At 37.2% G+C, this 20,805-nt stretch overlaps 1 protein-coding gene across 1 annotated transcript in view; it reads left to right on the top strand.

Annotated features, from left to right (window-relative positions):
* Nucleotides 1–19,986, top strand: part of REEP3 (receptor accessory protein 3) — a 104,452-nt gene extending 84,466 nt beyond the window's left edge. Inside the window, exons 6-8 of the mRNA XM_024253244.3 lie at nucleotides 5,202–5,349; nucleotides 15,072–15,217; nucleotides 16,247–19,986. Of these exons, the coding sequence (XP_024109012.1) occupies nucleotides 5,202–5,349; nucleotides 15,072–15,217; nucleotides 16,247–16,303 (351 nt within the window). The 3' untranslated portion in view covers nucleotides 16,304–19,986. The remainder of the gene's footprint in view (nucleotides 1–5,201; nucleotides 5,350–15,071; nucleotides 15,218–16,246) is intronic.
* The last annotated feature ends 819 nt before the right edge of the window (nucleotides 19,987–20,805 follow it).

Below are 20,805 nucleotides of genomic sequence, written 5' to 3'. Positions count from 1 at the left end.
GTGGTAGGTTACAAATAATTTTTACTTCCTTTTTAAAATTTTTCTCCATGTTATCAATGTTCTTCAGTAAATACGTATTGCTTTAATCTTAAACACACTAAAATATTTTATTCACCTAATGCAAATGCAGTCAATTCCATTCTGGGCTTGATCAGATTAATTGTTGAATGTGCATGGGGAAATGAGATTTCCCTAAAAACTGGGAACTAACCTTATCTGCAATTATAATGTAACATCAAGGATCAACAAGAAATAGAGCTTAGTGGCTATTCTTTACTGAATAGTATAATAAGAATTATTCTGTAGAAGAATGTTCTGTGCTTGTAAGATTATAAAGCATTGCTGGTTATATGTTTTTAAATCTGTGATTTAAAATGTGAAGAAAATAAATTAAAGGTTTTATACAAAGGTGCTGATAAACAAAATAAGTTCTCCTTATTTAAAACAAAATATAGTAATGTAGTGTTTAACCAGGAAATGACGTATTTAAACAAAGACAGCATTATTTGAGTATAAAGAAATTGGAATTACTCATACATTCAGGGTCCCTTTTTATGGATGCCAACCACGTGCTTAGATACTTGAGTAGACATTCAGATGTCCTAGTGCCCTTGGATGTAAATGAGCTCTGTGTGGAGCCAGTGTGGGGAGCTGCTTCTCTGCTGAAGAATCCCTTCCAGAGCCTGAGTGTGCTAGCTCTGGACCCAGCCCTCCTGCCCAGTCAGCCCCTGCAGTATTCTCAGTATTCTCTTACAGAGGCATTTGGGCCCACCTAAATCCAAAACCTGAGAATTTAATGCCACCTGAAGTTCAGATGGTTCAGAAACAATTCTGCTCACCGATGATCAGTTTCAATGTGTAAAATATTCTACAGAATACTTAATTACCTTGGCTTTTCATCATAATCTCTGTTACTTTGATTGTTAGGATCAATTTTAACATACACAGAGTACAGACAATTCTGCAGAGAATAGGATCTAAAGTGCTGAAATATGGAATTATCTTGTGAATGGTAATCCCGCCTGTCCCCTTTATTGACTAAGACCGCTGTTTCCATACAGCAGACTAGACTAGAACTTTTATTCTTTCTTTCCTTCTTTCTTTCTTTCTTTTTCTTTCTTTCTTTCTTTCTGTCTGTCTTTCTCTCTCTTTCTCTCTCTCTCTCTCTTTCTTTCTTTCTTTCTTCTTTCCTTTTTTAGAGACAGGGTCTTGCTCTATCACCCAGGCTGGAGTGCAGAGTTGTGATCACAGCTCACTAAGGCCTCAAACTCCTGGCCTCACATGATCCTCCCACCTTGGCTTCCCAAAGTGTTGGAATTGCAGGCGTGAGCCACTGCATCGGGTCCTTTTCTCACTTTTCGTATACTTTTGTCTTAATATTATATAAATTAAATAGAAGAAAATAGATACACAAAGCATTAATTTAAACAAAACCAATCCCTTTTAGCATTGTTATTTACAAGTGACTATAATGTTCTATTTGTGGCCTCAAAAATAGACATTTTTCTTTTATTGATGGGAATAAAGCATTAGATACAGGACACATGGGTGAGAAATGGATTGGAAATTCTTATAGTATACCACATATTGACTAATTTTGTAATATTAAAGACAATATTTTAAAAAAGGAAAAAAGTCACCCATCCCATCTGCCTAAACATTGTACTGTTGTTAGTTTTGCATTTTTCCCTGCCTACTTATAGCCATACTGCATACTTGCAACCATATTATGCATGTGCTGTAGAATTCTGGGGTAGAGGGAAGAGATCTCCACTTACCATTAATATAGCAAACATAGTTCCTTTATTACTGGACTTTTTGTGCTGAAGATGTAAAAACTGGAAGGAATAAGATGGCCTTCAGAGTGATGACTTTATAATTATACCCATCTTTAAACTGGTTACATTGGATACTTGTAATTTACGTAATGTTTTCAAAGTCCACAATACTGCACCAATTTCTCTCTTATATTAGTTTTATTCTGGATCCATAAAAAATATACAGTGGAAAGTCCAATTTTCCAAGGTAATAATGGCTGTTAAAGTGTTGGAGTTTCTCAAAGAGGGCTCATATTCCCTTTTTGCTTTTCCCTACAGTGCCTGGCTTTCCTGAAAGCCTTGAAGAGGTTGATAATACTTGGGTATTGATAATAGTAGCATTGGTTACTCAAGAGCTAAATTTAAATCCAGCCTTTAGATAGATCACCCAGATACCTCAAGGTTGGGCCTTGCCTTCCTCATGTTTATTCTAAACCTGAAGCAAACCGTTGGTGGGTGGTGTAGTCTATCCATGGAGAAACTTGTGGCCATACCTGTAGTTTGCTGCTGAACTCTGCATAAAACCTACAGTGTTTACATTAAAACATGATGCCATCTATGGAGAAGTCTTTAACAGTCAAGATTAATGAAAAAGAAGGGACATAAAAAGAGTATTTTGTTTACTTATTACATGCTCAATATCAGTAGCATACCAGGCGCTCCAGGAGAATAGAAGAAGCCTAAGATTTGTCCCTCTCCTCTAGAGTCTTAAAAGTTTGCTCTGGAGGCAAAATATACCTATCCCAACAATAGAAGTAACAGTAGTACGTGAGTTCATTTGTGAGGTATATCCCAAGAGATTTGTTGATTATGCTTGTTAAACATACCAGAGTTTGGGGATGATATAATTATAAAACTAGACTGATTCCATTGCACTTTGAGTCATTTGTATCCTGAAATGTACCTTCTTGAGTGGGAGGGTTTGGGAATTATAGCCAGCCTTGGAAATCGCATGTGAATTGAGTAAAGGGTATCATGGACATGCATGTCATTTGTCATCTGTGTGGCAGTAAATAAAGAAATCAGAAATTGCTGAGAGAAGGCACAGAACTACGAAGATGAAATAAAGAGAATGACATTTCTGAGAAACAAGGCATCTGTTTCAGATGAACACTGGTCACTTCCTTGTAGTGTGTCTCTGGAGTCTTCTGTCAACTATCTGTTTGATAAGTAAATGATATCTTTAAGGAGGAAGCAAGTATAATAAATTAATCCATGCCACAAATGTTTTTTAAATGTGTGAAATCCAATTATTTTTATTGAGAATAAAGACCTTTAATGATTTCGTATCACAATTCAAAAATATGGTAGAAATACGCAGCTCAAGTGGGATATGGAGATGGCATTTGGTTTTGACATAATATATTATTAACCCAAAGTAACTGAATCAAGACTCATAAATTAAGACCTTTCTCTTGAGTGTAAAATACAAGTTAACTGTAATGCCCAAATGTTTGTAGCACCTTTGACTTTGAAATTTAGAGATGAAGCATTATGGATTAGTTTCTATGGTAACACTGTAACTAGAGGAAATCATAAATTCATATGTGTGAAAAGAAGAAATAATAAGTATAAAAAACCCCTTCGAAGAATATTTTTAATCTAGCTATAAATAAGAAATGACTCATCTATATGCTATGCAAATTTAAAGTAGGTAAATTTAGAATTTTTTTTTCTTTTTTTGCTTTTACAAAGCTTTATACTTTAGGAGGGGAAATGTAGTTATACATGAACAGTTCAGAAAATGCCTCTTTCAGAGCTGCTGTGATGGAAATGTTCTGTGTCTGCACCGTCCAATACAGTAGCCACTAGCCACACGCAGCTATTGAACATTTGAAAAGTAGCTAGTGCAGTTAAAGAACTGAATATTGTATTTTATTTAACTTAATTTCAGAAAAGCTGAAAGAATTGTACAATGAACACCCAATATTGTTTACATTTTGCGGTATCTTGCTTTCTCACATATCTATCATCTACCCATCCATGAATTCATTTTATTTTTTCATGCATTTCAAAGTAAGTTGGAGACATCAGTGTATTTCAACCTCAACATTTCAGCGTCATATTTAATTTTAAAATGTAAAAGATGTATGATGGGCTTACCCTCAGCGTAAACAGCATCCATAATGTTGCTGTCTCCTACCCACCTGTGCCTAGTGCCTGCCATATTGTTAAGGGAAAGGACTTAAAGTCAAATGTAGAGTAGTAGATATGTCTTGCCAGATAGTTAATTCACTAATTGACTATCATTTTGTATTCAAGATTCTTTGGCTCTTATATGTTTCTAACTTGTTCTGGAAGAGTCGTTACCAGTCCTGACTTAGCTTAGCTTTAAAACAATGTCATGTCTCTTTTACTTTAAAAAGTTGCCCTTGGCCGGGCACGGTGGCTCACGCCTATAATCCCAGCACTTTGGGAGGCCGAGGCGGGCGGATCATGAGGTCAGGAGATCGAGACCATCCTGGCTAACACAGTGAAACCCCATCTCTACTAAAAATACAAAAAATTAGCCAGGCGTGGCGGTGGGCGCCTGTAGTCCCAGCTACTGGGGAGGCTGAGGCAGGAAAATTGTGTGAACACGGGAGGCAGAGCTTGCAGTGAGCCAAGATTGCACCACTGCACTCCAGCTTGGGTGACAAAGCGAGACTCCGTCTCAAAAAAAAAACAGTTGCCCTTGGCCGGGCTTAGTGGCTCACATCTATAATCTCAGCACTTTGGGAGGCCAAGGCAGGTGGATCCCCTGAGGTCAGGAGCTCAAGACCAGCCTGGCCAACATGGCGAAACCCCATCTCTGTTAAAAATAAAAAAATTAGCTGGATATGGTGGCACATGCCTGTAATCCCAGCTACTCGGGAGGCTGAGGCAGGAGAAACCTTTGAACCTGGGAGGCAGAGGGTACAGTAGCCAAGATCGCACCACTGCAGTCCAGCCTGGGCAACGGAGTGAGACTCTGTCTCTAAATAAATAAATAAATAAAAATAAATAAATAAAACAAAAAATTAAAAGTTGCCCTAAATATTAAAGTTTAAGCCCCAAAGTACTAGTTTTAGGAGACAGCAATATTATGGATGCTGTTTACTCTGAGGGTAAGCCCATCATACATCTTCTACATTTTAAAATTAAATATGATGCTGAAATGTTGAGGTTGAAATATACTGATGTCTCCAACTTACTTCGAAATGCATGAAAAAATAAAATGAATTCATGGATGGGTAGATGGTAGATATGTGAGAAAGCAGATACTGCAAAATGTAAACAATATTGGGTGTTCATTGTACAATTCTTTCAGCTTTTCTGAAGTTATCCTAATAAAATGTTCAGGGATAGTTAAATGTAAGCATACTAAATATTTTTTCTTGGATCTATCACTTCTCTGTTAAATAGAGCCAAGGAGCAATAACTGAACGTTTAAGAAGCTTCAGTATGCATGATTTAACAACTATCCAAGGTGATGAGCCTGTGGGACAAAGACCATACCAACCTCTACCAGAAGCAAAAAAGAAAAGTAAACCAGCCCCCAGTGAATCAGCAGGTGTGCTTGTTTGTTTTAATATATGGTTCTTTTACATGGACACAGGGAGGGGAACAGCATACACTGGGGCCTGTCGGGGGGTGGGGCACAAGGAGAGGGAGAGCATTAGGACAAATACCTAATGCATGCAGGGCTTAAAACCTAGATGATGGGTTGATAGATGCAGCAAACCACCATGGCACATGTATACCTGTGTAACAAACCTGTGCATTCTGCACGTGTATCCTGGAACTTACAGTAAAATTAAAATATATATATACGTATATTATATATATATATGTATATTTATAAATATATCATATATGTATATATAAATATATCATATACGTATATATACACATATATAAATATATACGTATATATATCTGTATATCATATATGTGTATATATACGTATATATATAAATATATCATATACGTATATATGATTCTTTCATAATTGGGCTTGTGGATAGTAAAATAATACATGATACATGATAACTATCTGAATTTAGGTAGACAAAATTTACTTCTAAGCTTGTATTTTTTACTTTTACATTTAATCATAGTTCTTTTTCTCTGAATTTTCTCTAAATTAGTACTTGCTAGGCCAGGCACAGCGACTCAGGCTGGGAGCAGTGGCTCACAATGTTAATCCCAGCACTTTGGGAGGCCAAGGCGGGCAGATCACGAGGTTAGGAGTTCAAGACCAGCCTGGCTTACGTGGTGAAACTCCGTCTCTACTAACAATACAAAAAAACTTAGCTGAGCATGGTGGCACACGCCTGTAATCCCAGCTACTTGGGAGGCTAAGGCAGGAGAATTGCTTGAACCTTGGAGGTGGAGGTTGCGGTGAGCTGAGATGGCGCCACTGCACTCCAGCCTGGGCAACAGAGTGAGACTTTATCTCAGGAAAAAAAAAAAAGATTAGTACTTGCCTTTTGCTGATTCTGGAGATAATCTAGCTAACAAAGTAGCCTCTTTTGCTGCCATGAATTTTAGAAGCTGTAGGTGTGGTTACCAACACCTTCTCACCACCAGCACTAGTTCTAACCTGTAATCAGTACTCTTGCTGCTCGAACTGTGCACTGACATCTAAGGAGTTTTATAGTTGAACACTCTTTACTGTAAGTGCTGTGGACAAATAAGGATATTGACTCACAGATTAAAAGTTTTAAGCACGTGATAAAAGATGACTCAATTTGAAAATAAGATTACTCCCATGGAAAATGTGTTAAAATTACATATTCTAGTTCAAGAGCTAGCTTGTAGGCATATTCTAGTATAAATTATGAACATGTCATAGTTAATATATTCTAAAACTTTAAAAAAACTATCATGATCTTAGAAACATACATATAAATTAGACACGGTTCCTTAGTCATTTTATCACATATAATAAGAAAGTTTTAATTCAAAAGGCAAGGCTGAGAACAAAGATTTTCAAGACATTCCTTATTAATGTGTTAAGTCCATAAGGTATAGGGCGATTTGACTTTTTATTAAAAAAAGAAGTTTTCTTTTGAGAGAGATTGAAAATCATCTTTATAATTAAAATCAATTTGAAAAATAAAAATAAAAATAAACTGTTCCTCCTTAAAAAAGGAAAAATATCTCTGCAAAAAAAAAAAATTTTTATTAGCCGAGCATGGTGGTACTCACCGAGCTACTTGGGAGGCAGATGGGAAAATCACTTGAGCCCAGAAGTCGAGGCTGCAATGAGCCGTGATCACACCACTGCACTCTAGCCTAGGTGACAGAGCAACACCCTTTCTCAGAAAAAAAAAAAAAGAAAAAGAAAAAATAATGAGCTTTCTTCCAAGAATGAATACCTTTACAAGTTGTGACTATTATCTAAGAGGTAATGATCAAGCATTGGCCATTGATTAAGGTAGTGATGCCTTTGAGAGAGAGGAACCATCAGTCTTAATAGTACATTAATAATGTAAAAGTAGTTCCTAATGTAGACATTTCCTTTTTGTTTGTTTGTTTTTGTTGTTAATTTATATATTTTGAGACAGGGTCTCACTCTGTCACCCAGGCTGGAGTGCAGTGGTATGATCTTGGCTCACTGCAGCTTTGACCTCCCAGGTTCAAGTGATTCTGTGTCAGCCTCCGGAGAAGCTGGGACTACAGGCGTGCACCACCATGCCCTGCTAATTTTTCCATTTTTTGTAGTGACGGGGCTTCACCATGTTACCCAGACTGGCCTAAAACTCCTGGGCTCAAGCAGTCTGCGTGTCTCGGCCTCCCAGAGTGCTGTGTGGGATTACAGGCATGTGCCACATCGCCTGGCCTTGGCATTTCTTAATATGCATTTAAAATTAGGTGGTCAGGCACAGTGGCTCACACCTGTAATCCCAGAACTTTGGGAGGCCGAGGCAGGCAGATTCCCTGAGGTTAGGAGTTCGAGACCAGCCTGGCCAACATGGCGAAACCCTGTCTCCACCAAAAATACAAAAATTAGCCAGGTGTGGTGGTGTATGCCTGCAGTCCCAGCTACCCAGGAGGCTGAGGCAGGATAATCGCTTGAACCCAGGAGGCAGAGGCTGCAGTGAGCCAAGATCGTGCCACTGCACTCCAGCCTGGGTGACAGAGAGACTCCATCTCAAAAAAAAAAAAAAATTAGGTATATTGATTTTGATTGGAGTCTGCTATATATATTTTGCTGATTTAGACCAGATATCTTAGACCAGAGTCCTTTATTAGCAGTGTATTCATAATCATACCCAAGGATTGGCTAAGAATTATATTCTAATTAGGTAAATAAAAACAGGTTTATAAATATGAAAATTCGTAATACTATTTTTATGGTACTCACCTATCAATTTTTTTTTTTTCTTTCTGAGACGGAGTCTATCTCTGTCACCCGGGCTGGTGTGCAGTGGCACAATCTCGGCTCACTGCAACCTCCGCCTCCCAGGTTCATGCAGTTCTCCTGCCTTAGCCTCCTGAGTATCTGGAATTAAAGGCGTGCGCCACCACGCCTGGCTAATTTTTATATTTTTAGTAGAGACGGGGTTTCACCATGTTGGTCAGGCTGGTCTCGAACTCCTGACCTCGTGATCCGCCCACTTCAGCTTCCCAAAGTGCAGGGATTATAGGCGTGAGCCACTGTGCCTGGCCACCTACCAAATTTTGTATCTGTGACTAAAATATCTTAAAATATTGACGTGCTGTTCTTAAATTTCAAATCATGAAATTAAATAAGTTTTATAAAAATATGAAGTATGTGGTAGCAGTATGAGAAAGATATTTGTTCAGTTATGAAAGGTACTTGTTCAGAGTATAAACTCTGCCCAGTTTCCAATTTTTCTACAGAATGGTATATATTCTGAGCCTTTCTTCCCTAAGGAAAAACTTTCATCAAAACTTTCTCTCTTGACCGTATTTTTAACAAAGCAGTATGGTTCTAGGACCGGAATAGGTGAAGAGAAGTTAATAATAGATCATCTAGATAGACACAAACCCAGGTGTACATGGAAATTTATCAAATGAGAAAGACGATCTTTCAAATTGGTGGAGGAAAGACAGATTATTTAATAAATGATGCTAGGATAACTGTTAGACTGCCAGAAGGTGGAGTAGAGAATGAAGTTATATCTCTGCCTCAAATCTTAGATCAAAATAAATTCTTAAAAGATTAAGATTTAAGTATAAAAAAATTAAACTATATAGTAGGAAGTCCCTGTGAATATTTTTATAATCTTCAGATAGATAAAATTTCTTAAGCATGATATCAAAACCAGAAAACATAATGGAATAGTTTTTGAGATTTTCCTGCATAAAAAATACATAAAACTATAATACAGGGGGGAAAAAACATAAAAAAGACAAACTACAAACTGTCAGAAATATTCCCATTATATGTTATAGGCAAAGGGTTCAGATTCAACATCCAGTAACCCTTACAAAGCAATTATTGTCAATGCTATTAAAAAATACAACTGGTCAAGAAATATATGAAAGAGGCCAGGCACGGTGGCTCACGCCTGTAATCCCAGCACTTTGGGAGGCCGAGGGGGGTGGATCACGAGGTCAGGAGATCAAGACTATCCTGGCTAACGCGGTGAAACCCCATCTCTACTAAAAATACAAAAAATGAGCTGGGCGTGGTGGCAGGCGCCTGTAGCCCCAGCTACTCGGGAGGCTGAGGCACGAGAATGGCGTGAACCCGGGAGGAGGAAGTTGCAGTGAGCCGAGGTCGCGCCACTGCACTCCAGGCTGGGCGACAGAGCGAGACTCCGTCTCCAAAAAAAAAAAAAAAAAAGCAAAAGAAATATATGAAAGAGATTCTCAGCCTCAGATCATCAAAAAATAGTAATAATAATAATTTTCATTTGCCAGATTGGCCAACAAAAAAATGTTTTTAATTAACAGTGCTCTGTGTTGGGAACTGTTTTAGTTATCTAGTTATCTATTGCTGCATAATAAGCCACCCCAAAACAGCAGCTTGAAACAATCATGGTCATTTATTTTGCTCACAGATCTGGGGGTGACTAGACTTGGCAAAGCAGGGTCTCCTGCAGCTGTGGTCTGACAGCAGCTGGGCTAGAGTCATAATCTCAAAGAGAGCTCACACATCTGCTGTCTGAGCTGAAAAGAGTCAAGCAGCTGCTGGCTAGAATGGTTGGAGCCTCTCAGCCATCTCCCTCTATGTTCTCTCCATGTGGTCTCTAAGGGTAGTTGGACTTCTTACCTGGCAGCTGAAGGCTCCCAGGCCAGTGTGCCGAGAGAAACTTGCAGAAGTCCTAGAAGCAGCATCACTTCCGTCACATGTTTTGTGGCAATTTTTTGAGGCAAGTACAAAGGCCTCTGAGATGTTAAGGGAAGGGAAGAGGAGTGTCAGAGAATCTGTAGACATGTTTTAAAACCACACAGCAAGCCTGTTAAGAAACACTCTTAGGCACTTTTTATGAGTTTAAAATGAAATAATCCTTTTGGATGACAATCTGGCAGTAATCATCATAATTTATTCCCTTTAGCTCAGCAAGAAACTTTTAAGAATATGTCATAAGAAAATAATCAGACAAGTGTTCAAAAATGTATTTACAAGAATGTTCATCTCGTTGTTTATAATCACAAATATTGGAATGAACCAAATGCCTAGGAGAAATGATTAAGCAAAAGGTGGTTTATTAGCTGTGAAACATAACAATGTCAATCCATACTTAATGATATAAAAACATATCCAGATTGTAGGGAAAAAACAATAATAAGTAGATGATGAAATGGATTAATATACCTAATTTTTTAAATGTATATACATAAGAGAAAGTTTGGAAGGGTATTACTAAAATGGTAACAGTGTTTAGCCCTGAGTAGTGAGCTTTTTCATTTGTTGTTGTTGTTTAAATTAACCTATTAATCTTAAAATCAGAAGTAAATCAGCCATACTCTTCATTCTGAAAAAATAAGGTATTCATTTTCGGGTTTTAAGTTAAACAGAAAATGTTTTTTTGTTTTTGTTTTTGTTTTTTTTTAATATATTAATGGAGATGGGATCTCAGTATGTTGCCCACCTCTGCTTCCCAAAGTGCTAGGATTACAAGCATGAGTCACCAAGCCCAGCCAGAAAATGTATATTTTAATGAAAATATTTGACTTGATTCTAGTGTCTCCTCTCTCTTTGATTCAAGGATTGGTTTAATAAATTGCTAAATTAAACTTTTTTTTGAGGTGGAGTCTCACTGTATCGCCCAGGCTGGAGTGCAGTGGCAGGATCTCAGCTCACTGCAGCCTCCACCTCCCAGGTTCAAGCAATTCTCTGCCTCAGCCTCCCGAGTAGCTGGGATTGCAGACACGTGCCACCACACCCAGCTAAGTTTTGTATTTTTAAGTAGAGATGGGGTTTTGCATATTAGCCAGGCTGGTCTCAAACTACTGGCCTCATGTCATCCACCCACCTCAGCCTCCCAAAGTGCTGGGATTACAGGCGTGAGCCACCACACCCAGCCTAAACTTGTTGATTTCATTTCCCAATAAATTCTAAATTTGGATCCTTGCTCTGTCCTCACTCTCTGTGGACTCTGTCATTTCTGACCTGCTATACTACAGTAACCTCCCCACTTACGCTCCCTTCCCTCAGCCTTATCCATTTCTGATTCATTTTCCAAAGCGCAAGAAGAATATTTTACAAAACCCAAATCTAATCATGTTACTCTTCTGCTTAAAACATTTCAATACTCTCCCCAAGCCTCCAGAGGCTTCATTGCTCTCTGATGAAGTCCAAACTAGATAGCATGGTATATTAACTCCCCAGCCTTGTTCTCCCACTGCATCAAGTGCTAGCCATACAGAATCATGACTCTTTGAGGATTTAGCTTAGCCACCACCTCCTACAAGGCCTTCTCTCATAACCCACCCTTTCCAACCCACCCCATGCTGATTACATTCTCTTACTGTATGCCCTCTGACACCTTGTCATTAGCTTATAGTATTTATTACAGTATCATAATGCCCATTACCGTCTGTTTCCCTAAATTTTGGACTCTAAATTTTTTGAGGGTAGAAAAAGACAGCTGTGTCTTTTTCATCCTTGTATCCTCATAATTCAGCACACTGCCTCATTCATAATAGAATTTTAAAAATACTTGTGGAGTAATGAATCAATCCATCACTTTTCCTGAAGCTGTAATTAGAAAGCTAATAAGATTTTTTTTTTTTTTGGCTGGAATTAGGAAAAAAGAAAAGAATAAGATGTATAATCAGCTTTTGAATGAAATTCCAATTCCTAATCATACAAAATAAGAGGCAATTAAAATAGCAAGGACTGGGTTTGTTGAACTGTGCTCTTATGCTACATTTGTGGCCTTAGAGAAATTGTTTATCACAGTTACTTCCTTTCTGACTTTTTCCTTGATTCCTCATTCTGTTTTACCGTATTAGGATCAGGAATACTATATAAGCAACATCAATAGAAAAAAAATCTAGAAATGACAACCTAAACCTGAAGCCTGGTTTATTTTTCTCAATTATAAAATAAACATTTTTTTAAAATAAGAATTTGGCAAGTAAAAAAAGAAAAAATGAAAAAATTTAAAATCACTTAAAAGCTCACTTCCATGAGGTGTAATCCTTTCATTTATGTTTTTCCTTTGTTTGTTTCTATATGTACATTTTTTTTCCACACTTAATATTGCTTCAGGAGCTTTTTTCCAGGACCACTGACCCATCCCCTTCCTTGCCACACTGGCCTCCTTGCAGTTCTTCCAAGCAGTCCCCAAGCCCTAGCTACTCTTCTCAGTGCCTCTGTGCATGCTGTTTCTTCTACCCGGAACACACACACTTCCTTGGACCACTGCAAGAAAACAAAGGATCTTGGCCTAAATAAGGACTGATTCCACTTCCAAATCTCCTCTGACTTCTAGCCTAGAAGTCTAAGAACATAAAATTATACTTGACTAATATACAATTCAAGTTGCTCATGTTATTATGAAAGTAACAAGCTTATTAACAACTCTTTGTAGTTTGCTTAGTGATTCTCAAATTATTCATGTCTTAGAAGAGCAGACCAATAAACATGTATTCAATTTTTTTAAGACGTATATTTTTTGAAACAGGCTATAATGCAGTGGCATGATCACAGCTCACTGCAGCCTTGATTTCCCAGGCTCAGGTGATCCTCCTACCTCAGCCTTTGGAGTAGCTGGGACTACAGGTGCACAACACCATGCCCGGCTAATTTTTGTATTTTTTGTAGAGAAAGGGTTTTACTATGTTGCCCAGGCTGATCTCAAACTCCTAAGCTCAAGCGAACCACATGCCTTGACCTCCCAAAGTGCTGGCATTACAGGCATGAACCACCAAGCTCACCCCAGTTTTACTTTTTATCACATGCATGGAATCTATCCCGTGCCTTCTTCTGAGCCTAGAAATCCTTCTATTCTTTTTTTGTTTGTTTGTTTGTTTGTTTGTTTTTTAAGAGACGGAGTCTTGCTTTGTCACCCAAGCTGGAGTGCAGTGGTGCAATCTCAGCTCACTGCAACCTCCACCTCCTGGGTTCAAATGATTCTCCTGCCTCAGCCTCCCAAGTAGCTGGGATTACAGGCTCCTGCCACCACGCCCAGCTAATTTCTGTGTTTTTAGTAGAGTCGGGTGTTCCACAGTGTTGGCCAGGCTGGTCTCAAACTCCTGACCTCAGGTGATCTGCCCACCTTGGCCTCCCGAAGTGCTGGGATTACAGGTGTGAGCCACTGCGCCTGGCTGTAAGTCCTTCCACTTTCTCCTCACCTGAAGATTTAAGTATTTATGCTCCTTATGCTCCTTATTTTTATTAAAGGAGAATTTATAACTTCATGGGGATTTCTTTCCTCCTTCTTCTTCTTTTTTTTTTTTTTTGAGATGGAGTCTCGCTGTGTCACCCAGGCTGGAGTGCAGTGGCGCGATCTCAGCTCACTGCAAGCTCCACCTCCCGGATTCATGCCATTCTCCTGCCCCAGCTTCCCAAGTAGCTGGGACTACAGGCTCCTGCCACCACGCCTGGCTAATTTTTTTCGTATTTTCAGTAGAGACAGGGTTTCACCATGTTAGCCAGGATGGTCTTGATCTCCTGACCTCGTGATCCACCCGCCTTGGCCTCCCAAAGTACTGGGATTACAGGCTTGAGCCACCGCGCCCGGCCTCTTCATGGGGATTTCTAATCTCACCCCTTTCTTCATAACCTACTTAGTACTCTGGTTGCCTGAGACTTGGGCCCCTGTCTTGCTGTTTCCAGCATCCTCAGGCAGTGGTTCTCAAAGTGTGGACCACAGACCATGAGCACAAGCATTACCTGGGAACTTGTCAGAAATGCAGATTCTCAGCCCCACCTCAAATCTGCTGAATCAGAAATTCTGGGATTGTCAGAACTTGTATTAACAGGTTCTCAAGGTAACTCTAACGTGCTCAAGTTTGAGAACCTCAGCTTCAGGGTTGGAAGAGTTTTTGTCCTTGAGGCCAAGCCTTGGGATGCTCTCAGACTTCCTGACAATAACCATCCTGACTGTGTGGATGTTTGCATATTGGCCCGTAGTAAGTCTTTATAGCTACACATAACAGCCTTCTAGCATACTTGCATGATCTCTCACTGATCTGCCTGATTCTATTTTCTTTGACTAATATCTGTCACATAGTCTGTGGTACTTCTAATTACTGCAGCCTACCTGGCTGGGTTTTATCTCAGCAACTGCAATAGCAGCTAACATCCCCATCCTCATCACCTGCCCCCAGTGACCTTATTTTGCCCAAAGTTCTAGCCCCCTGGGGTCTTCCTCAATGCCTTAAGTAAACCCTACCATTCCCAGTCTTGACAAAAGATACGACACACAGAAGGGAAAAGCCTTAATTCCTAATTCAAGGCAAAAGTGCAAATGACAGACTAAAATACAAATGCTTGGGTTGAATTCATGAAGAGGAGGAAAGGTGGGAAGAGACTTTTTGCTCTATATTTATATTCTCGAATTTTTTAACAAGATGGTATGTTACCTACTCAAAAATAAATTATTTTATAATTATTTTTAAAAATGCATAGTAAAAATAAGAATGATCAGGGAATATTTCCTGAAGGAAATGAGTTATGAGTTTCACCTGGAATAGTGCAAGAGGCAAAGCTTAATGATAAAGGGCATGGAGCCCATTCCAGATGCAAAAAGAGTAACTGGGGGAAATGCAAACCATACAAAGAACTGTACACAGATGGGTCAAAGAGCCGGCGCTGACTGGTGTCCTTTTACCAAAACATGCTGTTTTTTACAATTCGTTTAGGTTATGGAATTCCACTGAAAGATGGAGATGAGAAAACAGATGAAGAAGCAGAGGGGCCATATTCAGATGATGAGATGTTAACACACAAAGGGCTTCGAAGATCGCAAAGCATGAAATCTGTGAAAACCACCAAAGGCCGCAAAGAGGTTAGTTAAGTGTAGAGCTGTTTTCCTAATGATTAGTAAAGGATTTCCCTGCTGCGTTATCGTTTAAGGTATTAATGATCCATAAATGAAGGATTGGAATGGTAGAACAGCAGTTTGATTTTTTTTTTTTTTTTTTTTTACTTTTTGGGGATAGAGCTTTTTTGCTCTGTCAACCAAATTGGAGTGCAATGTGGCGCAATCACAGTTCACTCAAACTCCTGGGCTCAAGCAGTCCTCCCACCTCAACCTCCCAAGTAGCTGGAACTACAGGCACATGCCACCGCACCTGGCTAATTTTTTCATTTTTTGTAGAGACAGGGTTTCACCATGTTGCCCAAGCTGGTCTGGAACACCTGGCCTCAAGTAATCCACTCGCCTCCGCCTCTCGAAGTGCTGGGATTCCAGGCGTGAGCCACCTCACCCGGCCAGCAGTTTAAATTTAAAATTATTTATTCAGATCGATGTATCAGGATATCAGGAAATTTTGAAAATGGTAAACTCTTGATCTTCTGCTATAAGTAGAAAATGGCATTCTCATTTAGCAAATCACGTAGTTCAAATACCCAGTCCCAGCCCTATGCATAAACAAAGAAAGCAATGAATAAAATTAACCACACAGTTTTGCTTTCAGCTAATGATACATGAAGATTAAACAGTAAACAGTTAACCATAATAACATATTGTCTTTGTACCCAGAAAGCAGTGGAGGACTGTGAATGGCCTCTGATCATTATAATCAATGTTCACTGACATTGTACTAAGCAAAACATAAATAATAGGATTAATGTTTTTATGTTACATTAATGTTTTTATGTTATTAGTAATAATAATCTGTAACATATGTCTAAATAGTACCAACTACATTTTTTATGAGTTTATAAGTAGTGCTGTCTTATATGCATTTATTAAGAGAATTTATTCTTTATATCAAAAAGGTAAAAAAATTACTATGATTATGAACTATTAAATCTGATGTAATTTTTTAAAGTAATAATCTAATTCTTAATAATAAAACATTTCTCTCTTCAGGTGCGGTACGGGTCACTAAAATATAAAGTGAAGAAACGACCACAAGTGTATTTTTAGTCATCTACACTTCAAATATCCCAAGACAGATTATGCTAAATACATCGATTTCATCTTCTAACATGATATATTCAGGATTTACACATTAAAATGATTATTTAAATTGTGGCAGTGATGGGGTTTACTTTCATGAATTTAAATTGTTTTTATTTCTGTAACAATTGCTTCCAAATATTGACTACTAAAGGCAGTTCTGCAAGATGTACTAATATGTATATTAGAAATTGTAGAAAATCATGTTGTCCGTTTTCAAATTCATCAACAGCCTAGAGTGCCTGAGATGTAAAATGAAACACAAATCCACAGTATACTTGAAAGGAGCCTTTTTACGGTTCAGGATAAATCAGCCTTTGTGATGTACTGTGTTTACCTCCTTTTGTGTTATATCTGGTAATTAAATAGGCCTCAGCAGTGACATAACAAGGACATAATGTAAGATAACAAAGTATGTTTTATATATTCTTTAAATTTTTACTTATAGAATACTTTCTAGTTTTTCCACCATCAGCTGAAAGTTTTTGAAACAAATGTTTGAAAACCAGGTATCCACACATAGCACTTTTATTCCTGACTAGTTTTGCACACTTGAAAATTGTTTACTTATTTTACAACTGTTTTACTGACGCTATCTTTATTGTCGTTTGCCGTATTCTGACATGTCAAATCTATGCCTTGAATTATATCATCTCTTTTCCTGTGGGTTTCATTTGTTAAATTCATTGGATTTTAATAATATAAAAGTATAGCTAATTGTTCAGTTTTAACTATTTTTAATTATCTTCTTAACAAATAAGAAGTTGCTTTAAACATTAACCAATTTTCTATATTTAGCTATACAGAGTAGTTGAACTTAACATGTTTTTGTCAACACCAATTACATTTTCAGCTTTTAAAAATGGTAGCTTTTGTGAAATAGAATCAGTGACCAGTATAGCACTTAGATCCCTTCTAACTCATATAATTTTTCTCAGCCAATCCATTCACAAGCTTGGCATTGATATGTGCTGCTAGTTTATAAACTGGCGTTGACGAAAATCATTTGAATCTCTTCTGGCTGAGATAATTTGCCAATGCAAAGTACAGTCGTCATTAATCCTGCACATTGGAAATTATTAGAAACATATTACTTTTTAACTTTAAATCTCAAAGAGATTTTGAGTTATTGAACTCTTAAGGCTTTTTTAGCTTGAACTGATAACTATGCATTATGAACCCTAAGTCAATATATTTTTGGTGGTTTTAGTGATCAATAATCAAATTTGTACTTATTATGCTTGTTCAGGTAATTTACTTGACTGTTCTATTTGTTTGTCCAAAAGGTAAAATGATGAGAGAGATTTGAGAGATCTTTGATCTGTCTCCCTTTTAAGAAATGAAGCCAGCTGGTAATGTATATTCAGGACTTCCTCAGAGTATTGGCCAAGAACATAATGTTTACACAGGAGTACCTTGGTATAATGCACACATTGTCTCATGATAATAGTCATAAAATATTTTATGGATTATTTCACATTCTTCATATATAACAAGTAAAATTAATTCAGTTTTTTTCTCCCAACGTTTAATTCTGAATAACTCTATCTACTTTACCCTAATTTTTAGCCTCTTAGTTTCTGGAAGGACTCTAATTTCTATTCCAAATTCCTATGAATTCTAATTGTAAATTCTCGGAAGAGAGTTTTATTTATATGACCTGGTACTAGACTTCTTAATATAACTGTTACACTGTCCTTGTCTTTCCTAATCAAAGACAATATCATCTGAAGTTGCCTAATAAGGTCATGTGAGTCGAGTCAAGAACTTTATCTGTGGGAGCTGATTTGCACTATTTTACCTTTTTTTTTTTTTTTTTGAGATGGAGTCTTGCTCTGTCGCCAGGCTGGAGTGCAGTGGCGCGATCTCGGCTCACTGCAACCTCCGCCTGCCAGGTTCGAGTGATTCTCCTGCATCAGCCTCCCGAGTAACTGGGACTACAGGCACATGTTACCACGCCCAGCTAATTTTTGTCTTTTTAGTAGAGACGGGGTTTAACCTTGTTGCCCAGGATGGTCTTCATCTCTTGACCTCGTGATCCGCCCGCCTCGGCCTCCCAAACTGCTGGGATTACAGGCGTGAGCCACTGCACCCAGCCACCATTTTATCTCTTTAAAGTCTAGTCTCAGTATTAAACCTATTCTTTAGTAAACTCATATTACTGTTCTAAATTGAAGAAATTATTTATTCCTCTGTACTTCTAGACTCAAAATTCTCTATCAAAGATAGTCTCAAAGAGGTAGTCCAAGTCCTGTTTAACTGTACTTTTTCACATTCACAGTGCTTCCTCTGATATCTTTCCTTACATCATTATACACTGTTGATATCATTTTATTCTTCTTTCTCTTTTACATTTCTTAAATTTTGGTTCTTTTCCTGTACATGTGTTTTAGTGGGCCCTTTTCTTTGAACTTTGTCTAATTAGCCTATACATTTTTGTTTCTTTTAAGACAGAACAGATCTTTTTTTGTTTCTCCTTTTAAGTCTACTGGTTTTAAAAGAGGTAAATGTATCCATAGACCACAGTGCCTTGCTTTTTCCTCTGCCAGCACATGGAGCACGGGATTAAATGCACAAACCTATTTAGGGAACTATTTTGGTAGCTGTTTGAGTTTATCCAGAAATTGCAGCTGGTATTTTATTTTGCTGTACATTTACTCAACTTATCCATTAGTATTTAACTATTTCCAGAGTTTGTTTAGGAGTAAGAATTGACCCATTCTTTAGTTTACCATATTTTTCCTGGTATAAAAAGGAGCCAGAAATAAACCTTATTGCTAAATAATTAATTATGTAAGCCCACCTAGGTCCTGCATAAGATCCCCCTCACATACTTCACAATATATATATGTGTGTGTGTGTGTGTGTGTATTTGGCTAAAAAATTATACTGCCAAAATTACTGATTATAAATACTTGAGTACACTGATTGATGGGACAAAATGATTAAAGTATTTTCAGGGATCTTATTCCATATGTCACCACCAAAGATTTCTGCAGTGTTATAAAGTATATAAATATTCCAAATTTCTGTGGTTAAATATTTTTTCTTTTTTTTCCTTTTTTAGAATAACACAGTCTGTGCTTTCCAAAAATGCTTGAACTTTTATGTTGTTAAGAAATATATAATGATATCTTACATTAAGCATGAGTCTAATTTGTATTTTTAATTGGGATGGACTAAATTTTCATTTGATTATCAGGAAAATTAAGGAGTTATATATTTAAAAGCAATTTTCTGTGTTTTCTTCTTTGTAAGTTGACTCATTTGTGAAGCAATTAGGTAAATTTTGAGAAGATCATTGTTATTGTGGTTTGCAGTATATATTTCTTAGTAAATATCACTTAAGATTAAATTTTTCAGAAAGAAAATTATAGCTTTTTTCCCAAAATATTTTTAAGACTTAATCTTTTTGTAGTATGCTACAGATTTAATTATATTAACTCTTTTTTAAGACATTGACCATGACTTAACATTTTGTCTTCTAACACCTTTTAAATCTATGTACTTTAATAGTTAAGAGAAAATAAGTTTGCAGATTTTTAATAATCTCTTTGTAAAGGCTATCTCTAAGCCTAGTATGTGGGTAATTTTACAGGTGTGTTTTTTTATAACTTTAATATAAAATAAACTCATTTTATTTGTGGCAATTTGCGTTTCTTTTTTTTATGCCAGAGTACATATGTTGGATTCCATGAATTGGTATTACTTATTATTATGTGTTGATTAAATATATGCACACACTTAGGATTACAAATCACAGAGCAAATTATGAAAATCATAAACATTTGGTGTGGTCATCCATAGGGTTATGAAAAAGAAATACTGAATTGTTAAATTTGGATGTTAGAAAGGGAAGATAGGAAAAACAATGAGTACAGAAATCCTCACCATCAATTTGGATTGGTTAGCTGTCTCAGGCATAAAATGTAACACAAAATTCAGATTTATGTATCCTGGAAATGTTCTGGGGTTCCATCTGTTTTAAAGTTAGACGTCTGTCTGCATCACATTTAAGCTTTAGAGAGAAATCCTATGTTTTAAGAAGTTTCTTTGTGTTACTTCATTATGACACATAATGTATGTTAAGGTCTTTCTAGATAGCATTTTAAATGGAATTATTTTCATTTTTATTATGAGGTATATACCTGTAATGATCTAAAGAGGTTAGAAATAAAAATTCAAAAGAACACAATATATGAACAGCATTTTTTTCAGTGTTTTAGTCTCCCTTTAAATCGGTCACTGTTCTTAAAAAAGAGATTTACACAACAAACATCATGTCAGAGGCTGATGAATTGTTCTCTGGGAAAACATTCTACCCCTTTACCTACCCATCAGTATTTTAGTCTTAACTCACTCTCCTTATGGTCTGTCTTTGGTAGCGTTTTTTAAACTGCTTTTTATAAGACAATGCTTTGAGTTGAAATTTTAAAGCACAGGATTGATAATTGTCTATAAGTGTAAAT

This window comes from Pongo abelii, chromosome 8 (genome assembly GCF_028885655.2).
Source record: "Pongo abelii isolate AG06213 chromosome 8, NHGRI_mPonAbe1-v2.0_pri, whole genome shotgun sequence".
Lineage (NCBI taxonomy): Eukaryota > Metazoa > Chordata > Mammalia > Primates > Hominidae > Pongo > Pongo abelii.
This window is presented reverse-complemented; position numbering and strand designations above follow the sequence as displayed.